The sequence below is a fragment of the Pristis pectinata genome, chromosome 17 (assembly GCF_009764475.1).
Source record: "Pristis pectinata isolate sPriPec2 chromosome 17, sPriPec2.1.pri, whole genome shotgun sequence".
In the NCBI taxonomy this organism is placed as follows: domain Eukaryota; kingdom Metazoa; phylum Chordata; class Chondrichthyes; order Rhinopristiformes; family Pristidae; genus Pristis; species Pristis pectinata.
Window position 1 is genome coordinate 21,286,983 of NC_067421.1, and position 22,569 is coordinate 21,309,551.

The following is a 22,569-nucleotide window of genomic DNA, read 5'->3' on the forward strand; positions in this document are numbered from 1 at the left end:
TGGTGCACCTTCCTTGTGATTACATTTCTGTGCTAGGCCCAGGACAGGTCATCTGGTATGTTAACACCCTGGAATTTAAAGCTGCTGACCCACTCCAGTGGCTATTCACTAATGTAGACTGACACATGTTCACCTCCTTCCCCTTCCTGAAGTCATAATTACCTCTTTAGTTTTACTGACGTTGAATGACTGATTAAAGCACTTCTTGAAGCGCTTGCATCAACTGTAATGAAGTGCTACAGGACCATAGTCATTGAGGCAGATCACCACGTTCTTCTTGGGCACTGTTAAAGTAGATGCCTTTTTGAAGCAGGTGGGAACCTCGGACCACAGGAGCGATTGTAATCTTATGATAATGTTGCGTACAAGCAACAAAAGAAACACAGAGCCATGTATAAGTGTTAGAATCTGTTTATTAATAACTACTTGTAATAATAAGAGAAGTAAAAATGTTAGATATGAAATATTGACCCCCCCAAAAAAATAAACTAAACTTGAAGTGTGTGTGTGGCAAATTCCCAAACCCCAAGTCTACGAATAGTTCTCAAAGTTCAGTTCAGCAAGTCATAAGGTAGAACGATGAGCAAAGGCTTTTGCAAAACCTCAGTAGATTGTATAGAGAATGTAGAGAGAATTTACGAAATCCACATGTTCCACGATGGAACCCATACGATACCTCAATCACTGAAGATCTCCATTGCTTTGTTCTGAAGTATCTGCCACACCGAGGGCATTCGATATGTGGCTGCCCACAGTAATACCTGCTTTCCAGTACAGGTTAACGACAAAGTGGATTGCTCTCGCGCTCTCTCTGTGCAAACAGCCAGTATACTGTAGTTATAGTCTTGCAGTCCTTAGATAACACTACACACACACTACTACACTACTGTCCAGGTGCCTTAAAGGGACATTCACCAAGTAGCAACCTGGCTTGTAACACCTCTTCCTCCCCCCACCCCCCCCCACCCCCAAAAGAAAAATTTTGATCTGCAAGAGCAAAATTTTTAACTATGTATAATTAGTAAAGCAATGCATTACAATTATCACAATACATGGTTATATAAAATTACATTAGTAAAGACACATTTTCCACTTAACATCTGGAAAGGCAATCAGCAATTATGTTATCTTTGCCTTTCATGTGAGTTATCATGAGATCGTACTCTTCTAAAATTAAACTCCAGTTTAAGAGCCTTCTGTTCTTCACTCTGCTCAGAAATACCAATAGGTTATGATTTGTATACACAGTAAGTGGTTTCTGAGCTGTGCAAACATACACATCAAAATGCTGCAAAGCTAAAATAAGCAACAATAATTCTTTCTCTGCGGTGGAATAATTCTTTTGATGCTCATTAAATTTCTTTGAAAAGTAATCTACAGAATGATCAATACCATCACAGTCACCCTTCTGTAACAACACAGCAAATTCCCAAACCCCAAATTCCCAGTACGCTCTAGTTATAGTCTTGCAGTTCTTAGATAACACCACACACATACTACTACACTACTGTCCAGATGCCTTAAAGGGGCATTCACCAAGTAGCAACCTGGCTCGTAACAATAACATCAGGTCTTGTTCATCAACTAGAATGTAAGAAACTGCTTTAGAAATTACTTCATATCCAAATTCTTTTAAATAGACTGAGCATTGGATTTCCTCTTGTTTCCCTTGCAATTGCGCAGCTTCCAAGTTTGGCTGCAGAACATATTTATGAGAAATATAAAAATGAATGGCACAATAGCAGTATGGAACTATTTAAAAATTTATATATTTTTGTTACTTGGAAGAAAATTAAGGCATCATGGTCTATAATCAACTAAGAAATAGCTGGTCATTTAGAGAAGCTTAATATAGTCAAACCAAGTCAGCATGGTTTAATGAAAGGTAAACCACTTTTAAGAAATTTTCTAGAATTCTTTGAGGATGTAACAGAGTTAATAGAGGGGAAACTATAGATATAATGCATTTGCATTTTCAGAGGGCATTTGACAAGGTGCCACGTTAAAGACTGGTGCTGATGACACGATTAGTGTTAGCTGTTGGAGAGGTCAAAAGAATTGATATTTTCAAATTGATTGACGAGTATTAAAATAGAATACTTTGAGGAGAGGTTTACTTACCCACTTTGTTTGTACTGGACTAGTACACTTTTTTTACTTTCTACTCTTCCAGTAACATTTATGTGACAGAGTGAAAACAAGGTTAAAATTTTCTCCAGTTTTTTTTTGAAGTGGTGAAGCATTTGACCATGTATTCAATAATGAAGCATCATGGTGCAGCTAGTAGAGCTTACTGCCTCACAGTGCCAGAGACCTGGGTTTATTCCTGACCTTGGGTGCTGTCTGGGTCAAGTTTGCATGTTCTTCCTGTGACTCTAACAATATCAAATTTGTTGAGGTATATAATTGTATATATTTAAAAGCTTAATTGATGAAACATATCACACACTAAACAATACTCTTGTTTATTGCTTTGAGGTTTGTGTGTTTTGCATTTTGTGAAATTAAACTACCAGAATATTCTTAATAGCTTTCAAACCACTAAAGATAAAAATAACACTTTGTTTTGCAGTTTTCGATGTGATCTGCTCCAAGGCATAAGATTTCCTCTTAGGGAAAGTCGATTAGACGTTGACTAATTTTGGTGAGTGAATTTTGAATTTTTGGTATAAATAGAGAACTGGGAATCTAATTCTCTGTTCTGTTTTCTAACTGCAATGTTTCACTATTTCATTTCTTTCAGCATTTCAATGACAATAGGGTTCTACTGAACTGTAAGGCATATAGAGCAAATGATTGAAGCAAACTTTTTATTTCTTAAACTGTATTTCAATTAGCTGTGGTGCTTCTCTGCCATTCTGAGTTATTCACTATGTTCACATAACCACTGTAAAGCTTTTCAGAATTAACTTGTATAACCTCTAATTCACTTGTAAATATTCACTGGGAAACAAAAATCAAACAAAGTTTAAATCAGTTGAAAGCCATACATATATAATTAATTCAGCTTTAATTTTAAAAACTGTCGCTGCTACATAAAATCTTCACTCTTCAAATGATAATTGCTTATGAATAATTAAATAGTTAATAACCATTAACGTTTTGCTTAAGCATCAAAGTTACTTCTATGGTCCAAGTTGGTTATTTCAGATAGAAACCATTATACTGATTCTCACTTCTATAGGACCATTAGAATTGTATCTTTTTTTAAGATGAACTCGACTTTAAAAAGTGCTTCCATATCCTCCATTGCTAAATAAAACAAAATTAGGAAAGACCTCCAAAGCTGCCTTTTAGAATGTATAAATAGCGTAGCTAAAACATAACATTTTCATCTTCTCAGACTTTACTGTGGTATAACAACCTCTAACAGTGGCAGAGAGATGGAGCTAAACATTCAATCTAGATTTTGGGTATTTGAAAAAGAAAGGTGTTTCTATTTGACCATGACTGATGATGGGGTATTCAAGAAGGAACTGAGCGAAGCAAATTAAAGTTAAAATGGTCATTGTGTTATCCATTTATTCTAGGCATTGTGTATTGCAGGCAAATTGCTGGTACTGCTTGTGTACCACGTACAAAGAGTGTGAAATTAATATGGTTGCTTATGTGATAAGTACTATTGCTGGTTCGACTGTGTGCCAAATAGTTCATTTTAAATAATAATATTAATTGGGAATTATCTTGGTTAGGAGTCCTTCCCAATCTTCATTTCTGACTGCATTTTACATAAAATAGGCCACACCTACAGCTTTGCAGTTCAGGTCGCCATGCTTTAGGAAGGGCGTAATTGCACTGGAGAGGGTGTGGATTGAAGATGCACAGCTTGTTGCCTGTGATGGAGCAGTTCAGTTATGACATTAGACTGGATGTGCTAAGTTTGTTTTCCTTGGAGGAGAGAAGGCTGAGGGGAGGACCTGATAGATGTATACAAAATTGCAGGATATGGATAGGATAGGTGAAAGGTAACTTTTCCCAATAGCCAAGTACCTAAAAACTGGAGGGTGTAGATTTAGAGTAAAGGTAAGAGGTTTAGAAAGGATCTGACAAAGAACGTATTCACCATGAGGGTGGTTGAAATCTGGAACACACTTTGAGGGAGTGTTGCAGGTAGTTCTCTGCCAACATTTAAGTTTTGTAGATGAGCACTTGAAATGGTGAGTACTTAAAAGGAAAAAATGGATTGAGGATCGATCTGTCCTTAATGGCCAGCACATATTTGGTCAGCCAAAGGGCATTTTTCTGTGCTCTGACTCTACAAATTTTTTAGGAGCAGGAGTAGGCACCTCATTCCTCAAGCCATTTCAGTAAGATCATGGTTGCTCAGACTGTAACCTCAACTCCACATTGCTGCCTGTCTTCGATAACCTTTCAACCCTTTGCTTATCAAGAATCTAAGTCTGTGCTAAAAATATTCAAAGATTTTGTTTCCACAGCTCTTTGAGGGAAAAGCATTCTAAATATTCGCAACCTTTTGAAAACAAAAATTGCCTTGTGTTTCTTAAATGGATGACCCTTTTGATTGATCAGTGACCCCTTTTTGCAAATTCTCCTTCAAGATGGAAAAATCCTGTCCATATCTGCCCTGTCAAGACTCTTTGGGATCTTTGCATGTTTCGGTCAATCCTCCTCTTGCATTCTCTGGAGTTTAGAAGAGTGAGCCAAGACTGTTTAGCCTTTCCTCATAAGGTAACCCATTCATTTCAGTTATCAGTCTATTTTATATAACACTGGGGTGAGGAATGCTGTTCCATTCCACAGCATAGGCTTAAATATTGATAGGCTTATCTTGCAGGCACAGACAAGCTAGTGTCTGAGTTTTGAGTCTAGAAATGCATTTTATACTGAAAGGTATGGAAACAGAACATGGTCATGCTTAGATTATGTACGAAGTTTTACAGTGAATATTGATAGGCTGATGTTCAAGAGGGCTGTCAAAAATAGGTTAAATCTTCCCTACAGTAGGAACAGCAGAGGGTAGGTGATGCTGGGATAGTGTACCAGCAATCAAGATGTGATATCTTAATATTTTAATTGTTATCTGGCACCTTATCCAAGAGGTACTGGGGTCTTAACTGTTGCCTTGACTAGACCAGAAATTGAATGTGCAACTTTCTGCATTGCATATCCTGTAGGTCATACTATAATCATAATGCTCCAGTGGTAAAGATAGTGGGTACTGAACCCATTCACAAAAGTATTGATCAAGCCAGCTATTCTGTCCCAGATGTTGTCTCACATTTTGAGTGTCATTGCAACTGCACTCATCCAGGTGAGTTGTAATTATTTCATCACATTCTGCCTGAGTGTTTTAGTAGATGGAGAGGCCTTGACAATTGAAGAGGTGAGCTTCAAGCATCGGAAAAGTTAATATCTACCTTGTTCTAGTAGTCTCTCTATTAAAAAGATCGTTTTCATCAGTAGTGACAGAAATCATATTGAGTGATGATGTATTGTGGAATAGTGGAACCACTGAAGGAGACATTCCTGGGCTTTTACTTGTTTAAAATAATTTATCTGAAACATAGTTTCCTCTCGCATCAGCCTAGGGTTGGATGTTATCCAGGTTTTGCTGTATGGGACTGCTTTAAATACAGCAGTTGTAAATGGACATGGTGGACTCTCTGCTAATCTTGTGATAGAAGATAGTGTATTAATAAAGATGTTAAAGTTGGCTAGGTGGAGATAGGTTGAATGAAAAAAGTCTTCCAGTGATGTTTTGGGGTTATAATGACTGCTTTTGAGTACAGCCATTCTCCAGTGCATGGTTCATGCTTGCTGGAAGTCTAAGATGCTATGTTTGGTGAAATTATATCTTGATGTCAGGTACAGCTAATCCTGCCCCTCATCTGACCTTCAGCTTTTGTGGATGTTTTCAGACCAGAACAATGCTATATAGAGGTCTGTAGCCAAATGATCCTTTTTAAAGTGAATTTAACATCATTGGATAGGTTATTACTGAAAAAGTATTATTTGATGGGACTGTTGATGATTTTGGGTTGTGGGAGAGAACACTAAATGAACATGATTAGATGATTTAGATTTTTCTCAGTATTTTGTGGTCTTCCATACAGTCAGGTAGCTACCCATAGCTTAACGGTATCAGATACACTTTTTGCTCCCTGAGGTCATTTTTTTTTAAATGCTCCATTCCTGTTAGCTTGTAGTTGCTTCCCCACTGCTTCCACTTCCTTACCTCCACACTCCTTTCTCCACCACTGTATGACACTATATAAGTCCATATGACAGTAATTATTGCATCTAAAAGTAATTCATTGTATGTACTTTGTATGAGTCTGTCACCTTCTTTTGAGCCTGGGCTTAAATAGGTTCTGTCATGCAAATTGAAGCTTCAAGCTAGATATTCTTTACTCGCACTACCTTAGAACTAACCAGCAAATCTAAACATTTTAAGAATGTAAAGATACAAATTCTGTAAAAGTTGCACAATCCTTGCACAGGCAGCAAGAAGTTCATAAAAGAGAAAGGGGAAAAGTGAAAGAAGCAGTTTAGAGTCGGGCAAACTGGGGAGGTAAGAAGTGGCAATTAAGGATAACTAGATCGTAGACTAGAGGGACAAAGGAAAACGTACAGTAATAAAGAGAGACAACATTTTTATTTTCTCCTTGTCCATCGCATCTGGAGCGTAACAGGTTTGCTATTTGTGTTCTGCATATTTTGTTTCTCTGCATAGGATACACATGTCCTGTGTATGTTACCAAGGATGGAAGAATCCTGATTTTTTTTCCATTTTCATTAACCATGAGATGGGGAAGCTCCATCTTTTGAATGATTGACATTTTGCTCTGTAATTAGGTCTTGCAGAAGATTTTTATTTTACAAATCAAATGAATAAAGTTGGCATACTAATTGTATTCTCTGTGTAATACTGATTTAGGGATGGCTTAATAGGTGGCTGAGATAGTTTTGTGGGTCCCAGTTGCTCACTCTTGATCAGATGATGGTAGAAATAGTAAACTAAGGTAAGTGCATGGACAAAATTTACTTCAGCAACAGTGGTAATTGCATGAATTTTGAGCTGAAAAATGTTTTTTTTTACTATGGTGTTAGAGATGTATGGAAATCTGGCAAAGACGTGCACAGCAACAAAAACATAGTTACATAAAATGTCTGGAACATAAACTGTTCATTTGTTTATTTAAATAATTTATGATTTTAAATTTGGCTGTTACATTTGTGTGAGTTGATTGTATTGAAATAGTCCTAAGATTTGAATTCATAAATTATAATGTGCTTTTATGTTTATCCATCATGTGCTATCTCAAAAGGAAGTTGCATAACTAATCTTGTACTAACATGAATTTTCAGATTTGATCTTGAGTGGAATACAAGTACAGCAAAGTGATACCAAAGACTTGTACATAAACTGTAACAGTGGAGTTGACATGGTGAGTTGTTTACTAGCTTTTTATTAATATTTATATAGTACAGTCTGTAATGTCCATTACATTCACCTTGAATTGGTCTTCATCCTTTAAGACCTTTGATTCCTTGGATAGTTCTTCAGATATTTTGAACATAAGTCTTGTTGAGATCTGTACTATGTGTTGCTAGTCCTAATGCTCTAATAATCCATGCACACAGGTTTTTTTTTGTATCTCTTTTATTAATAAGGTAAAAATCCAAGCATCTTTAAATAGACAGTTGTGTCAAAAGCATTGCAACAGCTCCACTTCCTCTTATTCTGTCTTCCACTATAATTCCTTGTATTTACAACATACCAAACTATTACTACCAAATACCACCCCTCCCCCTCCCCGGAATGTAGCCATGCTCTCGTTCAGCACCCTCTTCCATAACCACCTTCAGAGTAAACTAGTCCTTCTATTGTAATCAGTGAGATATCATTGTGTGAGTAAAGGTTGTTGCCCACAGTGCAGGATGCCTTTGATCAAAGCTTGAGTTGGAAAAATACATGACAAGAATTCCAGTCTGTGAATAAAACATACCAGAATGTTCAATGTACCCATGAAATACATAATGAAACCAACTATGAATGTTTTGAATCTATTAAACAATATATTTTTATCCATTTAAAAACTATTGGAATTGGACATGAATCCTTTCTGCCTCTACTTCTGCAATGCATTTAAGTAGGTAAAATAGTGGTGGTGAAGCATTTAAACAGTTAACAAAATGGTGGCATACTGGAATTGAACTCAAGTGAGACTGTGTGTGGCTGCTTAGTGTGCTTGTCAGAGTGTACTTGCAGTAGTATGACATTATGGCCATAAGTCAAAAAGATGCATCCAATTGATTTATTCCAAGTCTGACAGTTAAATGTTATGAATATTTAATTTTCAACATAACCCCTGTCTCTAACCTAGAGAGAGGAGATTGTTAGGGGAATCTTAGTGAAGAAGATGAAAAGTACATCTTGAATATTATGAATCAAGAAAAGATTAAATAATGGATCAAAATGTATTTTTCAGTTTTTACTTTTTTCCTGTGATTTCTCCTGTGATATATTTGGAATAATTAGCTATAGGATAGTGAAGAGACACAATTTATACAGGTTGGGAACTCGGATGGAATGCTATGCTGGCAGAGTTAGAATACCAAAAAGACTAGCTTTAGTGCACTTTGACTTTTAAGCATATAGAGGATCTATTTCAACATACTGTCTCAGTGAGGAGTACTCTCAAGTTCTCCTTTCAATTTCCGCTGATGCAAGAACTGTTGGTGACTGAATACTCGTTGCAAAGTTATTAAAATTGTAAAATAATTTATCTTTACCACTTTGATCATTGATAACTATTTGTAACTCTTGGACATTTTCCTTCTCGAGTGCAGTACATAAATGCAGAGCTTTGACAATTCAGTTAACCTTACCTGGTCACTAAACAACAGCCCCTTGATAAATTAAAATTAGTATTTTTAATCATTATCTTCGCTGTTTTGTGTAGTTCCTTGTAATGTATTGAAGTAAGTCAATTTGACACTAACAGTATTGTCAACAACAGCACAACTTCCTTGATTGTTATGCAAGAAACATATTTTGCAGAATGGGGAAATTTGTTCATGCAGATCTAGACATTATAGGTGCCATTTGAGAAACTGAACAATAGGTGCCGATTTATTAGACTTTAAAATGGATGTCCAGTTTAATATCCAACAATGGATCTGTTGAATTAGACCCAGCAAATGCCAACTTTTAAGCATCCTTTACATGTTGTAGGCTTAATAGTTTTGAGCAGTGTAGAGTCAGTACCAAGAATACCCTATAAAGCTCCAGGATGCACACCACGACTCTGAATTTCCTCTCTGGGGAATGGGTGGACTTGAGCTGGATACAGGCTGTTGGCCAGTCCATCACCAATTACCTAGGTCATGGTGGAAGGCAACTGCAATTGCTGCTTTTTGCTGGGCTGATTCCAGTCCCCATCACTTATGAGTAGATGCATTTCAGTTTAACTTAAAAATTTGATTCCTTCTAGAGCTTTTTAGTATTCATGTGAGATTTTTTTGTGATTTTTTTTTTCTCTCTCTAGAAGTATTCCTTTCAGAATTCTAATGATAAAATGTTTAAATTGAAACTAACATTTATATGAAAAATAAACAACAACATTAGGACCAAAGGCTTCCGTAACTAATATAAATTATACATTTAGCTTGTGAAGAGTGTACTTTGTCATACAGGACATATTTCTTTCCAGAATTGATAGCAACTGCCTATGAACTAAGATGATAGTACATTTGAATATCAATCAAGCTTTAGAGTCCGGCAATCTTGTGGAGCTGATTGTCTGACTTAATTTGAAATTTCACATGGTGTTAAACAGTTTATATAGAAGCTGCTGTAGTGTTTCTTATTTTGACATGTTATTTTGCAGTTGTTAATTTAACTATTATCATCCTGCTTATTGGCAGTTGCGGGTCAAACTACCTCATTGTCCCTTTTACCACAGCTTCAGAAGTAACATGTTTCTGACATTATAAATGTCTAAACCATAACTCTGCAAGTGATGATGAAATGGCCGGAGAATATTTTGATATTTTTTCTTGGAGAAAATAAATGAATTGTGGCATAATTATGCCAATGTACAATGCAAAGTTTTTTAATGTTCACATGAATTACTTGATGATAAACAACATGATAGTGCTGAATACTTTGCAATCACCCAATGTATCATTGCTGATACCAGCATGATAGTGCAAAATAAAATTTTATCTTTGCTTATGTAGGTAAATCTTGTACAGTTTGTACATATTTGTTTTTACTTTTAAATAAAAACTTGAGTAAAACATAATACTGTCAACTTGCATTTATCCGTATAGTTTATTTATATGTAGATATCGAGGTAACTGGGTATTTAACAATTGATAAATATATAGTAATATATTTCTTCTGTGCATCTTCACAGGTTCATATATTTTAGTAAAATTCTATTTAAACTAATTTTTAAATTTAATTAACCTTTATTTGGTTTCATCAAGTCCACTCATTTCCAGACCTCACCACAGCATTGGTACAAACATAGACCAAAGAACTAAATTTCTGAGGCAAGGCAGCTTTTGACAAAGTGTGGCATCAAAGAGCCGCCTTATGACTAAAGTATTAAAGGGAATATAGTCCAAAGATTGAAACCTTACCAGGAAAATGTTGTGTTCACTCATCTGACCCCCCCCGGGCACTGCTATAAGGAGCTCTTCAAGTCAGTGTCCTAGCCAAATCATCCTCAGCTGCTACATGAATGACCTTCCTTTCATTATAAGATCAAAAGTGGATATGTGCTGTCATCAATGAGCCATGTTCAATTCCATTAATAATTCCTCAGCAAATGAAGCAGTCCATGCCTGGATGCAACAAAACTTGCATATCATTTCAGGTATGGGTTAATAAGTGACGAGTAATATTTGTGCCACAAAAGTGCCAGGCAATGATCATTTCCAATGAAACGGTCTAACCACCAACCTTCATGTTCAGTGGCACTCCCATCTGAGTTTCCCACCATCAATGTCCTGAGGGAATTGCAATTGGTCAAAACTCAACTAGACCAGCTACAAAAAATAATGGTAGGTCAGAAGCTGGATAGCCTGGAACAAGTGACTTACCTTCTGACACTCTACAAGGCATGTCAGGAATGTGATGGAATAGTCTTCATTTGCCTGCATGATTGATTTGCATTTGATTTGATATCTTTATTAGTCTCATATACATCGAAACACACAGTGGGGGCAGCCCGCAAGTGTCGCCACGCTTCCGGTGCCAACATAGCATGCCCACAACTTCCTAACCCGTATGTCTTTGGAATGTAGGAGGAAACCGGAGCGCCCAGAGGAAACTCACACAGACATGCGGAGAACACACAAACTCCTCACAGACAGTGGCCGAATTGAACCTGGGTCACTACCGCTGTAATAGCGTTACGCTAACCACTACGCCACCGTGCCTGCCCTCAACTGCAACAACTCTTGAAGTGTGACACCATTTAGGACACGCTTGATTGGCACTCCAACACTACCCTAAACATTCTCTTCCCAATCACCAAAACACAGTGATTGCAGTGTGTGCCGTCAACAAAATGCACTGTTATTACTCACCTAGACTGCTCCAGCAGCACCTCCAAAATACCTGACGTCTCCTGTCAGGACTTAGGTGTCAGATGCATGGGAACACCAGAACCTGCATGTTCACCTCCAAGTTGCACACCATACTTACTTAGGAATATATTGTCATTGGTCTAAATTCTAGAATTCCATACCCAGTGGAAGTACCTACATCAGTTGGTTAATGTTGTGCTTTTACTTAAGAAGGGCCGCAAGGACAAGCCATGTGGAAAGTTACTAGAGGGGATTCTGAGAGATGGGATCTACCTGCATTTAGGAAGGCAAGGACTGACTAGGGATAGTCAGCTTGACTTTGTACGTGGGAAATCGTGTGTCACAATTTGATCAAGTTTTTTGATCAAGACGATTGACAAGGGCAAGGAGGTAGACGTTATCTACATGGACTTCAGCAATACCTTTTGATAAGAGCTCGCATGGTAGACTGGACCAGAAGGTTAGATCACATGGGATCCAAGGTGAGCTCGCCAATTAGATACAAAATTGGCTTAGTGGTAGGAGTCAGAGGGTGGCAGTGGAGGATTGTTATTCAGATTGGAGGGCCACAACCAGTGTGCTGTAGGGATCGATGCTGGATCCATTGTTGTTTGTCATCTATATTAATAATTTGGGTGAGACTAGTTGGAATGGTTGGTAAGTTTGTGATGACACCAAAATTAAGAAGGTTATTTAAGATTATAACAAGAACTAGAACAACTGGGAAAGTGTGCCAAGGAATGGCAGATGGAATTTAACTTGGACAAGTTCGAAGTGTTACGTTTTGCTAACTTAAACCAGGGCAGGACATTCTAGAGAGTACTGGAGAACAGACAGATCGAGGGGTGCCAGTACATAGTTCCCTGAAAGTGGTGACGCAGTTGGACAAGGTGGTGAAAATGGCATTTAGCAAACTCTCCTTCACCGGTCAGGCAATTGAGTACAAGAATTGGGATGTCATGTTACAACTGTGCAGGACATTGGTGAGACCACATTTGGAGTACTGTGTGCAGTTCTGTTTGCCGAGCTATAGGAAGGATGTCATTAAGCTGGAAAGGGTGCAGAAAAGATACACGAAGATGTTACTGGAACTGGAGAGCTTGAGTTATAAAGAGAGGATGGATAGGCTGGGACATTCCTCCCTTGAGTGTAGGAGGCTGAGGGGTGACCTTGTAGAGCATATAAAAATAGAGGTGCACAGATAGGGTGAATGGTCAGTCTTTTTCCTAGGGTAGGGAAGTCTAAAACTAGAGAACATAAGATTTAAGGTGAGGGGGAAATTTTAAAGGGGACATGAAGAACAAGTTTTTCCACACAGAGGGTAGTGAGTATGTGTAACAAGCTGCCAGAGGAAGTGGTAGAGGTGGGGACAGTTGGCCAAATGCAGGCAGATTGGACTAACTCTTGTAGGCGACTTGGTCGGCAGGGACAAGTTGAGCTGAAGGGCCTATTTCCACACTGTATAACTCTGACTACGTTACCAACAAAGAAAGCTTAGGCCCCAGTTTTTTTTAAGAAGTGCAAGACAAAAAGAAAGTCAAGCCCCGATTTTGAAATATTCTCCTTTGCTGTCTCTACAATAGCATCCCAGTGGTGACAAGGTCACTAATTGCCCAATTCAGCCAAGTTTGATAGTAGGGGAAGCACATTTGAAATTTTGCATACTCATCGGTACTTTCACAATTTTCTTGAGTAGCAAAATTTTGGGAAACTTGATGTCTTCTGTTGAAACACATCAACTTGGATTTTACACAAGTAATAATGATAGAATTATTGGTGTTCACGGCCATTAGTCTAAAGAAGTGGCAACTTTGGAATTACTTGCTCCATTCAAGGTGCAGATTTCAAAGATGCTATTAATGTTTCAACGTTGCTCCAGAGGATGCTGTTTGGGGATATTTTCATCACAATGAAGGGAAAGCACTTGATATGAATTCAAACTGGTTTGAATGCAAAATACCCTGAAAATTGTACGATTAACTGCAGGAGGTCTAAATGAGTTTTTAATGGCCTACTAAGACATAATTACTGTTTGGCAAACTGTCTCCACAGATACATTAGTTTTTTTTTTAAAAGGATCAGACATTTAATACATCTGTAATATCCTCATAATTCAAAATAAGAGATTTTGAAATATCTTTGGAAAGTTTGTTAGATTTGTTTTGATTTGTTTGTGTTCATTCCAGTTTCAGTGCTCTGTAAAATAGCCAAAAATTGTGCTTTTTCATTTCTGGTATAGAACCTGTACAAATTTTTAATGTAGTTGGCTGCAAAGCAGCTGACTGACAGTAACCTGCAGTGGAAATGAGAAGGCCTTGCCAAAGAGATCAGGAGATAATTGTGGGGAGCTTCCTTTGAATTTGGCACAAGTACTTTTGCTTCACTGAATTATCATAAAATATGGACCACATGCTAGCGTCATACAGCACAGAAACAAGCCCTTCAGCCCAACTGGTCCATGCCAACCAACTTAGCTGTGTCTCTCTAAACCTTTTCTATCCATGTACCTGTCCAAGTGCTTTTTAAATGTTGTTAATGTACCTGCCCCAACCACTTCCCCTGGTGGCTCATTCCATACACAGACCACCCTCTGGGTGAAACATTTGCCCCTCAGGTTCCTATTAAATCTCTCTCCTCTCACATTAAACCTATAGCCTCTTGTTCTTGATTTCCCCAACCCTGTGGAAAAATATGCATTCGCCCTATCTATGGCACCCATGATTTTATGCACCTCTGTAAGATCACCCCTCATTCTCCTACGCTCCAATGAATAAAGTCCTAACCTGCTCGACCTCTCTCTGCAACCCAGTCCCTCAAGTCCTGATAACATCCTCGTAAATCTTTTCTGCTAATGAATGGAAATTTGAGTTTCCTGTCAGTAGGAGACTGTTTCCACAAATGAACTGTTTTGCAATCAAATATGATGAAAACTTTGCATTCAAAATGGATGAAAGATCTTGCTTTTATTTTATAAAAGAAAAATCTAACACTGCAAATAATTAGTATTGTAAATTCAGAAAGTGGGCTACCAATCAAAGGTTACTGTGTCCTACTTTTATCACATTCAACATGTAACAATATAAATAAAATCTGATATTTTAGAGTAGATTCCATTACATTTGGCTTCAAATTAGCACAAAGGTTTTAATAAAGTGCTAATTCATATTTCTGGATTCCATTTAATTGCAGCTGTTTCGTATTCAATATTAACTAGATGACTAGCTTAAATCAAACTACATTCAAGACATTATTTTGTCCAATTGAATAGATTATTAGTCATTGATAAGAACTAGTTATTCAGCAGCAAATTTAGCAAAACTTGGTGCAGAATGCACCCCTCAGAGGTGGCTGGTTTCTGAGGATCTTGCACATAATTTAAGGTAGATTGTCCTGGTGAAATAATTTGTTGATGCTACTGTTTATCAGACACTTTGCCAGAATTAATCCATTCTAAATCCCTTGTGTTCTGAGAAACCACCTGGTGTTATAAGGATGTATACATTTGAAAAGTTAATAAGCTCCTACAAGAGGAGCCATTTTAATTTGACTGGAAAAAAATGAGGTGTGCTTTTTGACTAAAAATGAAACCAATCCTCCTTTTAGGATGAAGTCGGACAACATAGTTTGGAATGTATCCAAGCCAATCAGATCTTTCCCAGGAAAAAACTAATTAGAGAAGAGGAAAACCTCCAGGTACAAATGGAAAAATTGTGGACTTTTCTGTTTTTAAGTTAAATGTTCATATTTGTTCCTTGGAAATTGATCTGCTTGGCCTGCTTTAATTCTATCAAGTGTCAAAATCAAGTATTCCAATGTAGTACTGGAATAGATCCCAGATTCATCTAAATATTTGATCTCCTGTTGGTCCTTTGGACAGTTGTATCATTTTTTTAAAAAGTGAAAGACTTGCACTATTAATTTTCACACTCTCAGGCTATTCCAAAGTGCTTTTAAAGTTTTAGTCACTGCAGTGAAACAGCAATCAATTTGTGCAATGGTAGGTACCATATACAGCATTATCATAACAACCAGATATTTTGTTTTGCTGATATTTCTTTTTATTACTGAAGACTCCGATGAGAGCTTGCCTTCTTCAAAATGTTACCTTTGGATCTCTCAGACCCACCTGGACAAGTAGATCGGGCCTTCGATTAACCTTGTTAAAAGACAACAGTCCCTGAGTGCAACCTTCTTTCGATGCTCAAGCATTAACCTAACTGTTTTGTTCAAACCTCCAAAGCAGCATTTGAAGTTCAAAACATCTGACGCAGAAGTGAGAGTATTGCTATTCAAATGCAACTGAACTAAGTAGTTTCACAATTTGAATCATTCCATTATTGATTTGTTTTCCTTCCCTCATGGTTACCACTGCTTTTATTATGTGAATCTCTATTGTTAGTTATTGGTAAAATTTATCAATAAATGAAAATGTTTTATGTAGATTTAATGAGGCATTGTTGTTGAATTTCACATTTTATATATTGTACCTGACATAATCAGCCAGTAATTAAGAGTTGATTAGCTAATGCTTCCCTCCATTTTGTTTAGTAGATATTCAATCAGTGCATTAAAATACATTTTTTGTCATGTATATATGTTCTGTAGTTTTGCAGTAGATGTACATGTGTCTTTTTTAAACTTCCCAAAGAACCCTTGCACCAAAGTGCTGGTTTAATAAAGATTATAACAGCCAATTTCCATATAACTAGGTGTAATCTCAACATTGAATTTTGTTTTTTTATGATTATGTTGCTTAATAATTGTTTCCCAATTACTCAATATTTTAGGTTCCATTTCCTGAACTTCATGGGGAAAGTACAGAATACATAGGGCGTGCTGAAGATGCAGTTATTGCTTTGTCTAACTACAGATTACACATCAAGTTTAAGGAAACACTTGTTAATGTAAGTGTTGAAAGACTTTTTAATTAATTAACTAAAGGATTAACTTCTGGAAATACTCAGGCCTGGCGGCATCACAGAGAGAGAAACAGTTGATGTTTCAGATTGATGATATTTCATCAGAACTGGTAAAAGTTTGAAATAAGATAAACTTGCAGAGAAAAGTCAGGAAAAGTAGAATGATCAAAAACAAAGTTCCTTGATAGAGTGGAGACCAAAGGAGACTGACGTGAATGGTGGTGGTGGCAAAAAAAAGATAATGGTTATTGAAAAACAAACTATAACAGGGGATTATGTAAATAGGAGATGACAAGTGCAATCAGAAATTATCCAAAGAAGAGAGAAATATGAAATAAAAAGCTGGAATGGCTGATTATTTGTAATTGTTGAATTTAATGTCTTGTTCTCAAAATTGATGTGCCTAGTTAGAAGATGAGTTGATATTCCTTGAGCTTGCTTTCAGTAGTGTATGTAAGAGGCCAAAGACTGAGCAGGTCCAAGGAGATGCCAGAGAATGCTACCAACAGGCACATTCCAAGGTACAGGAATCCATGCTGTGGAATACATTGAAGCTCAGTGCAGTCACTGCAAAGGTTTTGTGGGGAAGGACCACTGTCTAGGATCCTGCCACCATTGGATGCTGAGGGGGTCAGGTCTGTGCTACAGCTTCTCAAAAGCTTCACAGGTGCATTGGTTGAGAAGGAAATATGAGTGGCATTGATGCATTGCAAGAGAATTATTGAATTGATGGTACAATGAATGTAGAGAAAGATGTGTTCCAATAGTATTTGCTGTATATTTTATGAATAAAGTATATTTTTGAAATAAATCAGTGGATGTAGGATGGTGAACCCCATGAGGATGACCCTGAGCTTGCAGCTGGCATTAATTCTTCATTTTACTTCCATTCTAGTGTCTGTGCCTTTTGGCTCCTACACTATATCAATGATGCTCAACATAAGTTCAGACTTTGTCATCTCCTATGTGCACCTCCCCCCCCCCCCCCCCCCCCCAACCCCCGCAGGCACTGGCTGGCACACAGCCACTTGTTCATTTAATCTCTCATCTCTCCTGGTCTCCACCCCATCATAGGCCTTCCCTTTTCATCTCTTAGCCTCGCTCCAGCAATTTCCCCAACCCTATCCAATCACCACCACCCATACTTGTAATTTTAAACTTGTTTTGTTTTTAGCTCTTCACAGTTCTGGTGCATGATGAGTGACCTGAAATGTGCATTGTTGCCCTTTCCATGAATGCTGCCTAACTTGCTGCTTTTCTCCAATATCTTCTGGACTTATTTCAGATTTCCAGCATTTGCAATATTTTGTTTTTTTTTATTTTTCTATTGGATTCAAATTATTGTTACTGGAAATAAACCAGTGAATTTTTCCACAGATCCACCTATATTGCAGATTTATGCTTTTGTAGGAGTACTAGATGAAGAATAGAATTTGTTGCTTTTGCCGTGATCAAGATACAAATGCTTGGAGGTTTGAGTGAGATTGATTAATGTTTTGGAATGGCAGGTGTAACAAATAAGTTCTCTTTGGAATCAGTCTGACATGCGATTTAAAAGTTGTATCCTTATTTCCATTGTACTTTATACTTCCTAGAATCTTAGAGCATGATACTTGCCTCACTTTTCCTCCTGTTTCCCATTTCCACCATGCTGTCTTGATCCAGCTACCTTACCACATCCCTCTTTCCAATCATTTATTCTACCCTCATGCATTCAAGAACCACCCTGCCACTTCAAGATATCTGCTTGGTTCTCCTACCTCATGATGGCACTCTTTGTGATCCTCCTTTTGCCCACCTCTCTCCAAAAAAATTAATCAACTACTCAATATGCTTGTGGCCTGCTTCCACCTTTCTCTCTTTTAGTGTGTGCTAGCCTTGGTCCTGATGTTCTCTTCCTCATGCACGTTTGTTCCCCATCTTTTATCCCTGTTCTTCTGAATTTTAATTCCAGTTGGGTCAAGAGAGTATAAGGATAAATGGTGTTGTGAGTTGTCTTTATAAAACCAAAGCAGAATTACACCATCCTACTCCTATTAGCACTGTAGTACGATAGGTAGAATTGTGAATTCCCAAACTGTATTGGCGAAAGAAAGAAGCTGCAGAAAGTTGGAGATGGACAGGAGAAGTAGATTATTACATTAAGAAAGCTAACAATGCTGTTAATATTTTTTGATTGATTTTCTATGAGCTCCTCCTCCCACCAGCATACTATCATGCAATTTTTCCCTGCATGTTTTTTTGTTTAACAAATATTTTTTATTAGTGCCTCTGTACAGAAGGGATCACTTGAGTAACACTCCATGCTCTGGATTAAAAAGTGGCAGAACTTTGTCAGAGATTTGGATGTTTCTACTCTTTAGAATTCTGTAAATATTGTAAGTCAACTTCACATTCACATTAATTCATGGAGAGCTTGGAAGAACAAAAGATTATTACTTTTTTGTTCAGTCACATAACTAGAGAATTGCTTCCATTACTCCAAGCAAAGAATCTGTTTATGGCTTAGAGAAAAAATAGTTTTCTTTTTTTTTTGGTTTCCTGTACAGAGTATTTACCAAAATACCTGTTGTGAACTGACAGTAAGTATAATATTTTCTTATCCTAGCATCGTTGATGGACATGTTAAAGCAGAATGCTGCCAGTGCATTGTGGCATTGTAGTTCTTGCATGCTTTGTCTTTTAAGTGTGGCTTTACCCTAATGTTATACAGCAATGGTAATATAACTTCCTGAAACATTGTCAAAAGTAGACCTTTTAATAATGGTGCGCTATTCTTCAGGATAAATCAGACCAAAATCATGTCTTGATACCATAAGGTATTTAAAGTTACTCAATTTCATCAATGACAGATGCTTAATCACTTTTACCTCTTGCTGCTTCAAATAAGGCTCAGCTTGGTCTACTATGTTCTAAAATAAATAACCCCAGCCTAGTTGATATTTCCCCAGAACTAAATTCCAGCCCTGCGACATCTTCACTGATTTCTTTTGTAGCCTCACTACCCTTTTCACATCCTTCCTGTGACAAACGTGAATGTGCTCTATGTAACATTCGAGTTAATGACTAGCTAGTATTTTATACAGTTTCTTGTGTGACCTCATTTGACTTCTATTATGTGCTGCAACTTGTGATGGAAAATATTCTATGTTCTTGATAGCTTTCTTGATGACTAATCTACCTGCCTTTCAACTTTCAATGACCTGTGGAAATTCACTAAAGTCCCAGTGCTCCTTTGTTTTTCAGTATCCAACCATGTTTTGAGTATTCATTTAACTTTAGTTCTCCCAGAATGCACACGGTCATCTACAAATTTCTTAATTACGTCCCCTCCATTTAAGTTCAGATCGTTGATATTTAGTGCAAAAGGACTGAACTCGACTGAATCCTGTTCCATATAGTTGCCCTGTTATTTAAAAAAACGCTTCATTACCCTTTGCTTCCTGACAATGAACCAGTTTTGGATCTAACATGCCCTATTCCCTTCACTGCTATAGGCTTCAAATTTGCTGATTTAATCTGCCAATCCATATCACATCAAAATGTATGTGGGCCACTTAAAAATTCCACCATTATTGACTGTCTGCTACCACTGCATAAAAATTAAGTTTGTCAGACATGATCCCCCACCACTTAACAAATCCATGTTTAATCTGTGCCTTTCTAGGCTAATTTCCCACTCCCATATTAATATCCTTCCAGTCATTTGGCCTATAACCCAAAGATGATTGGAAAATGATGACAGAGTTTCTTCAATTTGGACTGATGCTTCACTGACCAGTTGAGATGCATTTTATCTAGGTTTGGTAACTTTGCTATTTTTAAAGATACTAAGTTACTTAATATTTTTTCTCTTTGTATTGTTATATCTTTTATGCACCATTTTTGATTTCTAATAGGTCCTACTTTTTTGTTATTTTCTTCCCCCTTTATGCATTTATATAACATTTGGCTTCACTTTGATTTTACTTGCCAGATTTTTTGTCATGCCCTGTCTTTGTCTTTGTAACCTATTTTCAAGTGTTCCCATAATGTTTCAGGCTTTCAGAAGTATTGAGCTCTGTGCATCTCATTAGATATATTTGCATCATCCAACCCTTGTGCTCCAAGTTGCTGTTTTGAGTTTACTTTTGTTAAAGCAAAACTTCTTAAAATTGGCTGTACTCAACTTGTTCCTGGTCACTTGTGTTTTTTTCCAAAATTATGCTAAATCTAACTGATTTATTACCATTATTAAAGTACTGTCACAATTGTACCTCTTGCATGTGCCCAGCTTCCATTTGCTAAACTGAAGCCTAATACTGCCCACTATTCTAGCCAAGTTGGCTATACATTGATTAAAAACTGTGCTTGAATTCAATTAAAGTATTCTATTTCTCACACTATTTCCTTCCCAGCTAGTGTTTAGGATGGATGAAATTTCCTACCATTACAACCTTTATGCACTTCTCAAAAGTTTGCCTAAATATTTGCTTTTTTTTTCCCTCTCCCTCTCTCTTCCCCCCCCCCCCCCCCCTCTCTGACAGCATTCCAAATATAGTCCAAGTTTGGAGAAACAGAATCTTTATTAGTGAGCTCGATATTTCAAATAGACATAATTAAGAAAAGATTTGCCTATTATCGTGCTTTTCTGAAAACACTGCTTAAGGGATTGTGAAGTCTTATAATAAGAATGTCACTGCTGTTGTGCAGTTAAAAGAATGTGTGGAGACAAGTTAGCACTTAAATTGATTGATATCAGTGTATCTCATTAAACTTCTATAATCTGCAACAAATTAAACCGGTTTTAAAATGCTCCGTCACTTCGTATTTCTTCTATTGATGCCAGATGTTCTCTCTGCCAGCTATTTTAAGCTGAAAAAGATGGCAGTTTGAGTTAGGGAATTAATTGCTTGCTTTTTTACACTGCCTGTCTCAGCACTTCTGAATTAATGATGCATGTTCTGTATGGCTACGTTGCTGGTTTTAAATGGGCTGTGACTATGCAACATTTTGATGAAAGTGATAATGTTTTGTTGGAACAGCAGAATAATAGTGTCTCTATGTAAATTTGTTTCAAATCAAAGCGTTAAAAGGCCCTGCCCCCATTCCCTTCATTAGCTCAGTACTTGATTTTAAACATGCCTTCTCTCCTTAAGGTGCTAAAGCATTCCAGAGGAAGTTCCACTGATACTAACAGCTATCTGGGCTCTTTTCTGAGCTAATTTTGTGCTGTGTATTTATAAGACCACAGTAAGCATTCAAAGGCATTTCAATTGTAATAACATTCTTGATCTTATCCATCATCAGTGCATTACTCAGCAGTTTTTTTAGATGATGACAGAGTGGTTAAACTGGGTCTTATTTTAAGTCCCCCTTCCCAAACCCCTCCTATACCACCCCAGAATATGAACACTAAGACATGTGGATTGTCAACAAATTCATAAGCACATAGGGTCAAACATGAAATCATAGTCTTTCTGTCACAAGTCACTAAATGATTAGCTGGGTCTTTTTGATTTGCTAAATGGATCATACTCGTTTTCAGATATTAAAATTATTCTGTTGTATATTCTTAATCTTAGTAAAATATTTCATAATTCATATTTCAGATTAGATTCTCAACTTTCTGATTATTAACTAAACTGGTTAAACAGAGATGTTTGATCTTAAATAAATGTGTATGAATGTTTCAGTATATCAACACACAAAAGTAGAATACTTCATCCAAGAAAGTAACTCAATTGGTACCACTTCACATTAAATTTAAAGTGGAGATTGAATTATTTGAATTCTAAATTTGGAAATCTTTAAAGTGGAGATTGAATTATTTGAATTCTAAATTTGGAAATCTTACCCAGCTGTGTGAACATCAGGTTTGGCTATGCCGTGGCTCTCTCCTATGATGAGTCTGATGGTTGTGAGTTCAAATCCTACTGCAGGTACACAAATACTCAACTGCAATAATGAAGGGCTGTTGCAGCATCAGAGGCACTCTTTTTCCAAAGAGTTAAATGAAAGTGATGTTTACATTGTCAAGTCAATGTGAAGCATACCATGTCCCTTTTTTTGTTACTATTGATTTTCAATTGTCCCAAACAACATA

At 37.1% G+C, this 22,569-nt stretch overlaps 1 protein-coding gene across 13 annotated transcripts in view; it reads left to right on the plus strand.

Annotated features, from left to right (window-relative positions):
- mtmr3 (myotubularin related protein 3) overlaps window positions 1-22,569 on the plus strand; it is an 86,410-nt gene that overhangs the window by 20,390 nt on the left and 43,451 nt on the right. For 8 of the 13 annotated variants that reach the window (XR_007957656.1, XR_007957658.1, XR_007957657.1 and 5 more), the window contains exons 2-5: window positions 2,573-2,644; window positions 7,330-7,409; window positions 15,169-15,258; window positions 16,353-16,469. Coding sequence is in view for 10 of the 13 variants with exons in the window: in XM_052031938.1 (XP_051887898.1) it covers window positions 7,407-7,409; window positions 15,169-15,258; window positions 16,353-16,469 (210 nt within the window). In the remaining 3 variants the exon portion in view is untranslated. Of the gene's footprint in view, window positions 1-2,572; window positions 2,645-4,559; window positions 4,690-5,135; window positions 5,273-6,898; window positions 6,984-7,329; window positions 7,410-15,168; window positions 15,259-16,352; window positions 16,470-22,569 lie in introns of all 13 variants that reach the window. The other 5 variants (XM_052031941.1, XM_052031940.1, XM_052031947.1 and 2 more) reach the window with 5 other exon arrangements.